The 9,127-nt window shown below is 46.1% G+C and overlaps 1 protein-coding gene across 1 annotated transcript in view; it reads left to right on the top strand.

Annotated features, from left to right (window-relative positions):
* Nucleotides 1–1,006: 1,006 nt before the first annotated feature.
* The window catches only part of LOC310683560 (cytochrome P450 2A13-like), a 12,214-nt gene continuing 4,093 nt past the window's right edge, over nt 1,007–9,127 (top strand). The window contains exons 1-4 of the mRNA XM_083453494.1: nt 1,007–1,804; nt 3,879–4,041; nt 7,270–7,419; nt 8,931–9,091. Of these exons, the coding sequence (XP_083309620.1) occupies nt 1,625–1,804; nt 3,879–4,041; nt 7,270–7,419; nt 8,931–9,091 (654 nt within the window). The 5' untranslated portion in view covers nt 1,007–1,624. The remainder of the gene's footprint in view (nt 1,805–3,878; nt 4,042–7,269; nt 7,420–8,930; nt 9,092–9,127) is intronic.

Below are 9,127 nucleotides of genomic sequence, written 5' to 3'. Positions count from 1 at the left end.
AATTGAGAAAGCCCCAAGCTCTAACCTTTCCTCCTGTTTCACTACCAGCCAGATCAGTCAGAAAGTCCCCCAGAACCATCCTCAGAGGCCTCCGCAGAAGATGAAGGGTCCTGAAAGCCTAAATCTCAATGGGAAATGAACTGACCGTGACAAGGGAATGAAGTCTAGAGCCCTCACTTTCAGATCACACTCTTCATGCCCACTTGAGAAAACTAGTTCCAGAATGTGGACTGCCACATGCATTGGGCTGCTGACAGGTTGGTACATTCTCATGGTCGCCATGCCAGCCCTGAAGCCCTGAGCTACCCCAGAGTCAGTCGCCTTGGCATGGGTGTTGAAGTCTTCCAACACAAGCAGTCTGGGAGTCCTCCACACCACCTCCAAAGCCATGTGATGGCCTGGGAATCTGATTCAGAGGCTGAACCTGAAGAATCCCAGCCTGTACAGGAGTCCCCGCCTCCAAGGCCGGCTGAGTCAGGGCAGGGGCTTGAATCTGAAGGGCCCGCACCTCAGGAGCAGACACCAGATGAATCCACTCTGGCTCCGGAGGTGATTGAGGACCCGTTGCCTGCAGGTGCTCCTCTCCCAGCCCTGTCAGGGGAAGCTGAGGTTGCCTCTAGGTCCAGTAACCCTCCAGCCTCTCCTGAGCTGCAGAGGCTCAGGGCAGAGAGGCGGAGGGAACTAAGTTCTCACAGGGGGAGTGCTCGCCTCCAGGCCAGGAGAGGCGACTCACCTGTGGGCCGGGACAGCCCTAGGCCCCAGAGGAGATAAAGGCCAGTCAGCCCAGTCCCAGGTTGCGGGAAACCTGTTCCTGTCAGCACCCTGACCTGCTCTTCCGGAGTTCCTGACCACGCCCGGCTCCTTGCCTTGGACCCCGCTTCGCCATTGACAGACAGCCTCCAGACCCTCGACCCAGGACCGGACTCAGACCACGCTGCACAGTAACCCCCCTGGGACCAGCACAAGTCAGCTGTCTCAGCTCAGGCAGGTAGGCTGCCAGCCAGCGAGGTAGCCAGCAGAATCTCTAATCTGTGCTTATTGCCCAATGCCCAGAACACAAACTCTACACCCCCTCCCAACTCGATAGAGAGGCTGGAGAGAGCGAGATGGAATAACTCCAAAAGGGGATGTGATCCTTCAGCAAAATTTATATAAGAGCTTCAGTTCTGGCTATGTGGGCACTTTCTCTTCCCGGCTACTCGGAGCTCCGCAGGTCACCCGCAACCTCCCCATGTATCCCCTCGGAGCAGCAACCCTTTTCCTCTGCTATACTCCTCTTAGTCTTACACCAGCAGAGACCCTGTTAAATGATACAGAATTCTGAGAAATGAGGTGAGAGAATTGTGCTTGACTCTGGGACTCCTTGAAGCTCCTTTGGTGGTGCAGAACTTGGGCAGCAGCTCCCTGTCACCACTATCTGTCCATCTGAACTTTGCTCTGGAAGGTATTCTCTTGACTTGAAAGAAGACCCTGAGCAGAGAGTAAACAGGTTGCACAATTTCAAGGAGGAGGTTCTTCCGAAGGTATGTAACAGGCTCAGCTCGGACTGCGCGGGTATTTTCTCTTCCCAGCTGGTCAGCAACACATTGCCTGCAGAGCTCCACAGGCCACCCGCAACCTCCCCATGGATCTCCTGGGAGCAGCGGCCCTTTCCCTGGTCATCTGCCTCTTTTGTCTGACGGTCCTCTCAACATGGCGGCAGATGCACCGCAAAAGCCAGATGCCACCTGGACCAACTCCCCTCCCCTTCATCGGGAACCTGCTCCAAGTCAACACAAGCGATATGTACCGTTCATTCATGAAGGTAACTTTCTATCATGTATCAGAGCACAGTTTGCCATTCTCTAAATTGTTATTATAAAATCATTCTTAAATACTGTTGATTAATGAAGGTCACTCCCATCTATCTATCTACCCACTCATCCTTCTCTCTCTCTGTGTCTCTGTGTCTCTGTCTCTCTCTCTCTCTCTCCCTCCCTCCCTCTCTCTCTCTCTCAGTGGTGTAGTGGTTAAGAGCGGTAGTCTCGTAATCTGGGGAACCGGGTTTGCGTCTCCGCTCCTCCACATGCAGCTGCTGGGTGACCTTGGGCCAGTCATACTTCTTTGAAGTCTCTCAGCCCCTCTCACCTCACAGAGTTTTTGTTGTGGGGGAGGAAGGGAAAGGAGAATCTTAGCCACTTTGAGACTCCTTAAAGGGAGTGAAAGGCAGGATATCAAATCCAAACTCTTCTTCTTCTTCTCTCCCACTTGACTCATCATCTCATCATAATTCTCCTTCCATCACATTCTTCATCCTTTTATTCTCTCTCTCTTTATATTTCTGCCTAAGTGGAAGGATCTATGCTTGCATACGGCTATATGTTTCCATCTTGCAAGATATCAGCCTTAATTAAAATGTTTTAAAAAGACTTCCACTGTTTACGCCACACGTCTTTTATACTTCAGCCGCCATAACTTCTGTTCTTCATATCCTTCTTATAGGTTTTCCTTAATTTTTCACATTCTTTATATTTTTCACAAGATTAGTCTAAACACAACCAAATTTGGGCAACTGAGCCCTGGTTTTGTAAATATTCATTTAGACAATCCCACTGTTTCTTGACCATAATCTTAGGTTTTTGTGTGTCTCATTTTCACATCAGTTGGTGGTTCTTTTTAAGGAAAGTCCTCAAGAAAATTAGTCAGCATTTTAGTATGCATTTCTTTTAAATAAACATTTTCCCTTAGCAATTATTCCAGATAGTGAGGATTTTCCAATGTTATTTTCGATCCTATAAACATTTTCACGCACACATTCCCCTAATATATGCACTTATGCTCACATTTTCTTGGTGGGGGGCGTGGAGGACTGCATCATCCGACTCAAAGAAATTTCAATTTTGAAGGGGCAGCTCTGTTTCAGAAAGTGGGAATGAGGACTGTTTGCACTATCACGTGGACCGAACCCTAATTTCTCCCCTACAAATGGCTTCAGAGATTTATTGCAGCAGCTACATGTAAGTCCAGGTAAATGCTTCACTGCAACACCAGCAGTTTCATCAGGCTGTGGCACACTTTCCTTCCTTTTCATCATCTCTGAAGTCAGCGCACATGTGGCCCAGACCAAGGGAGTCGTTGAAGGAAGGAGACTGCCCAGCGCTGGACCTCCCGGTGGGAGTCCTTTCAGCCTGGCTTATTATTTCACATGGTTCACACCATGCTCAGTTACAGCCTTGGGCTCCTTAAAGGGAAAGTTGCAGGCAAACTTAACCAAGAATTGAATAGTGCACTGCCCAAAGAAATCCAGCTATTCTGTTCTTAAGAATTAATTAGAAATCTCACACCCAGCAGAACCTGCTCTACCTAGTTGGTGAAAATGAAGACTTCCCAACCAAGAGAGGTATTTGGGTATGAGTGTCCAAGCAACTTAAATTAAAGAAATATATATGCACATATGTAATGCCATGGCAGGGGAAGGGGGGGGTCACATTATGAGCTAACATTTCGTGTAAGATACAGTTTGTGGGAAAACAACAACACACCGGCCTCTAGAACGCTAAGAAACAACATTAGCAATACTCAAACAATTAACAAAGCAATATTCCCACCACTGGCCAGCAGATAAACATTATGTATTATGTGTTTATATATGTTGGAAGCTGCCCAGAGTGGCTGGGGCAACCCAGTAAGATGTGTGGGGTATAAATAGTAAAATTATCATTATGGAATGGGATGTCCCTATTTCCATCAGAGAAATGTTGAAGGGTATGCACCTCGTTTTCTAGAAAAATAGCTCTGGGTCAGCTAATGCTGGGGAGGATAGCCAGGTTTTAATCTTGCTTGTCTGAAAACCATCTGTCCATCTGATTTCACACAATGCCCTCCTCCTCTTTTCACAGATCCGTGAGAAATATGGTCCTGTCTACACCATCCACTTAGGGCCCCGCCGTGTTGTGGTCCTGTGTGGATATGATGCCGTGAAGGAGGCCCTGGTGAATCAAGCCGAAGAGTTCAGCGGCCGTGGAGAGCAATCCGCATTTGACTGGATTTTCCGGGGCTACGGTGAGTAGCTCTTCTTGGGCAAGCCTTGGCCAGAGTGCATTTTTACTGGCAGTTTTCTAGGATTTCTAGTGTAACCGAAAGCAAATTATTTTCTAAACTTGGTACACATAAAACATTGGTAAACTTGGCACTTAAACAGTTAATATTCACACTACCCTTTCCAGCTGACTCATGCACTGCTCCGTCAGCTAGTACTACATTTACAGATTTACAAGGCTGCTTTTCTACAAGGGTTTGTGCAGACTTAACAAAATGTTTGTCGCTGCTGAGTCTAAAATCCAGTCCTGTCCAACGTCGTGACTGGTGCCTCGAACTGCTGCAAAAACATACTGGACTCGACTCTTCCTGTCTCCTCGCTTCCCGGCAAATGCAGGCCGCCCTTTTCTTGTGTTTTCTCCCACAGACACAGTGCACTGATGTAGAATCATAGAATCGGAAGAGACCACAAGGGCCATCGAGTCCAACCCCCTGCCAAGCAGGAAACACCATCAGAGCACTCCTGACATAAGGTTGTCAAGCCTCTGCTTAAAGACCTCCAAAGAAGGAGACTCCACCACACTCCTTGGCAGCAAATTCCACTGTCAAACAGCTCTTACTGTCAGGAAGTTCTTCCTAATGTTTAGGTGGAATCTTCTTTCTTGTAGTTTGGATCCATTGCTCCGTGTCCGCTTCTCTGGAGCAGCAGAAAACAACCTTTCTCCCTCCTCTAGGTGACATCCTTTTATATATTTGAACATGGCTATCATATCACCCCTTAACCTCCTCTTCTCCAGGCTAAACATGCCCAACTCCCTTAGCCCTTAGACATACTAAATGCTTAGTTGACCCACAACGATAGCATCTTCTGACTGTGAAAGCTGCTTCCTCAACAACCTCTTTAGGTTGCCGCTCCTCATCAGTTGCATATCTTTTACTGGACTGCCTCCCATTTCTGGAGTTACGGTGAGGGGTTGTGGCCTTCTTCTCATGGTGTCTTTTCTCCTCATCAAGCAAACGCCCAATTAAGAAATGCATTGTTAATTGGCTTTCTGGAATTGCCTCCAAGGTCATCACTAAATTGTCCCATGACTCAGGAAGTGAAGACAGCACAATATAAACCTTTCTCTGTTCAGAAAAAATGTTCCCCGAGTTCATTTAACTGTGAAAATAAATCACGCATTCTTTGAAGGTGTTTTGAAACACATTCACCCTCACTTAGTCTGGCTCGGTACAGAGCTCTCATTAGAGTAATTTTGCTGCCAGCAGTGTCTCTAATATGTATCGCTCTCAGTGCTTTCCAAATCTCACTTGCTGTTTCAAGGTCTCGCACATGAGATAACTGAAACTTCTCTAAACTCAAAATTAAATTGGCATAGGCTTTGTCCTCCAGCCTTTGGTCTGCTTCATCTACTTCTTCATCCTCATCTTTTACAGGACGGTTAACAATAACAGTCCAACATTGTTCTTTCTTTTAAAATGCCTGCATCTGTGAACTCTATGACATATAATTGGACTCTCCCAGTTTCTCTACTGGAAAATAGGAAGCTCCCCCTTGAGCTCCAGCTCCAAGTCCAGCCATGGCTCCACCCAGCTTTCAGCTTTCCACTTTACTCACACGTGGCTTGAAGAAATGTTCGGCTCCTGGTCTTAAACAGACACTCCCTGCCGATGCCTTCACACAGCCAGCTGCTTGAGAAACGCTGAGTTGCTTCCAGTCTCTGGGTTCTTTTCACACTCTGTCTCTGCCCACTCAGGACTGGGCCCATAACCTATTGGAGGGGGATTTTCAACTGGTGGCAGAGGACAGACTGTGACTCCAGGAGACATAGGTGTAAAACCAAAACTAAAACGAAGCCTTTATTACAAAACAACAAACAGAAACTCTGGTGGGTGTTATTCCTGCAGGCAGGCTACAAAACGCTGCTTTTTCCTTTTGTAGCCACGGCCAGCTGCAACCAATTAACCCAGAAACCTCTTAAAGGTATACACATGTTTCTGTGCAGAATGTCTCCCAACATTTAGCAATGGTCCTTCATGCAGTCCTATGAAGAAGATTTTTGAATACCCATTTTTCAGTGGAGAAAAGTGGTCCGAGAAAAGGTTTCTCTAGGCAATTAAAACGAGTCATAGACAGTGGCAGAGCTTCATGCTCCGGCACCGGGGGGTGGAGAACAGGCGAGGGCAGGACTGGCACGTGTCCCGGGGGCATGGCGTGCATCCTGGAGGTGTGGCATGCTGCCTGCGGGGGCATGGTGACCAGCATGGGATTGGGGGCAGCCGCAATGGCACCCCACCAGGATTGCGCTGCTGGGGGCGGTGCACTCACCCCACACTCCTCTTCCTCCGACAGTGGTCATAGAAGAGATGGGATTTGCATTTTAATATTCAAAGCCAAGTAGAGGACCAGTGATGTAACTTAGTTGCTTTGCAAGTGTAGATGATCGTGCCTGGAAAAGCTCTGGGTTTGCATATGCCTTCAATCAGCTGATCATCAGCTGTGTCTTTTCCTCTGCTTTTCTCCCTGTCGGAGGTTCCTTACGACCAAGCTGAAACAGCTCTCCCCCACGACATACTATCTTCGGAATCCAACGACCTCTGCTCCGGCAGTGATTAACGACCTAAGCCTTTGATGAGGCTTCAGGAACGTTCCCATTATGCAGAGTATCCAAACAGCAGAAGGGCAAGAAATATCTGCTGCATCGCTACGTTTATTTCTAGCTACCCGGGACAGAAAAGAATATGTGTCTCCTCTCTGTGACAGTCAGTGAACAACTGGAACAAAGAAACAGGAAACCAGTAACATCAACATCCATCTCCCATCTCCCGTGAGACTTCCAGCAGTCTGGAATGTCAACAGAGTCTTGCGACTCCAAAAACTGCACAGTGGCATAACGGAAATCCAACACTCCCGCCCACTCTTAAATACCTCAAATGTCTTCACACACAGACACACACACACACACACACAAGAGAGAGACTCCTTAGCTTTGCAAATGTGTTAGCAGTTTTATTGCTGCACAACTAGGAGTTACAGAGAGAGAGAGAGAGAGAGAGAGAGAGAGAGAGAGAATGAGAGGGAACACACACACTTAGAACGTTCTTCCAAGTGCTGAAATTGCAACTTTAAAAACCAGTCAACAACGATTTCATTGCGGGCGAAATCTCTATCACTGTTTGTTTCCAGCCACATTCCCACTGAGTTCACCTTCTCCTGTTCCTCCTTCCCTTTACTCCTCCTTCGCTTCTCAGGGGTTGCCTTCAGTAACGGGGAGCGGGCCAAGCAGCTACGCCGATTCTCCATCATGACACTGAGGAACTTTGGGATGGGAAAGAGATCCGTCGAAGAGCGGATCCTGGAGGAGACCCACTTCCTGCTGGAATCCCTGAGGGAAACAAAAAGTGAGCTCAGTTTTGGTACCTTCAAGAAATGCTGCTTAATGGGTCACAGGTAATAGTTAGAAACTGGACAGTTACCTGGGCATTTGAACGCTGATAATCTGAACCTTGTCACTGCGGCATTTGAGTCCCAATTGTATACTGGACAGCTCCAAGGTTGCAAGGAGCAGGAACTAAAAGTACCAGTCTCTGCTTCCCTCGGACAAAATAAGCCAGATGCACAATAGCAAAATGTGACCCAAGTGATCCAAGCATTAAAATTGACAAAGGTGAAAGTTATAAAAACTCAAAAGATATTAATGATCAATTAATATCTCGGTCCTGTATACCTGAAGGAGCGTCACCACCCCCATCACTCAGCCCAGAGACTGAGGTCCAGCTTCGAGGGCCTTCTGGCGGTTCCCTCGCTGCGAGAAGTCAGGTTACAGGGAACCAGGCAGAGGGCCTTCTCGGTAGTGGCACCCGCCCTGTGGAACGCCCTCCCACCAGATGTCAAAGAGAAAAACAACTACCAGACTTTTAGAAGACATCTGAAGGTAGCCCTGTTTAGGGAAGTTTTTAATGACTGGTGTTTTAATGTATTTTTAATCTTTTGTTGGAAGCCGCCCAGAGTGGGTGGGGAGACCCAGCCAGTTGGGCAGGGTAGAAATAAATTATTATTATTATTATTATTATTATTATTATTATTATTATTATGAATTATATACTAAACTGAAAGACATCAGTCACATCAGTCACAAAGATATGAAGGTCTTTTTTAATAGTATAAAACTACCCCATTTAGATGATATACAAAAACAAATGCTATTAACACCAATACTGAATGGGAGGCAAAAATTAAACAAACTACTGGTATTCTTAAAATGACAAGTGGCAAAACACAGTGATTGGATAGAATCGCCATTGAATGGTATAAGATCTATTGGTACCAAAACTTCATCAATTATGTGATGAGGTACTTGATAAAGGTATTTTATCAACAATATGTATTCGAGCTTAAATTACAGTTATTCCCAAACCAGATAAAGATCATACACAGTGTGCAAATTATCAGTCTATAGCGTATCTTTGATTAATGTTGATACAAATATTTTAATATTCTATTAACTGGTCCAAATCGGAATTGATTGGAATAACACTTGCAGTTTAATGTTGAGTTTCGGATATAATGGAGATGAAAGAGATTTGGATTATTATAAATGATGCAGGAGAAAATGGTTAACAAAAGGACCCACAAAGGGGAGGAGGGAAGTCCAGGAGATTCTTTGGGATCTTGTTTTTATGTTGGTTGTTGGATAATTGATTTGGGGGGGGGGGTGGAAATTGAATTGGAAAATTAAATAAATTTTTAAAAAACACAAATTGGAATTGATGCCAGTAGGTCAAAAATTTGATTGCACATTCATTAAAGGAATATCCATTTCGGATTTGTTCTGAATCTGTTAAATACCTAGGCATCTTAATACCAAGAGAGATAACACAGTTAGTTACTGTTAAGATATATAAATTTCTAGGTGCTCCTTTTGACCCCACCTACGTCCTGAGCCGTTCAGTGTCCAACGTTATCAGCTCCATTGCCTTTGGCAACCGCTTTGAATACGAAGATAAGGAGTTCCTCTTCTTGCTCAGCACTTCGCTGGAAATCTTCCAGTTCACTTCCACCTCTTGGGGACAGGTACGTTGGAGGGGAGGGAGAGGACTTCCAGCATGA

The sequence above is a fragment of the Podarcis tiliguerta genome (genome assembly GCF_965153285.1).
Source record: "Podarcis tiliguerta genome assembly, chromosome: 8".
Classification (NCBI taxonomy): Eukaryota; Metazoa; Chordata; class Lepidosauria; order Squamata; family Lacertidae; genus Podarcis; species Podarcis tiliguerta.
The sequence above is the reverse complement of the archived record's forward strand: the minus strand, read 5'-3'. Positions and strand labels throughout refer to the sequence as shown.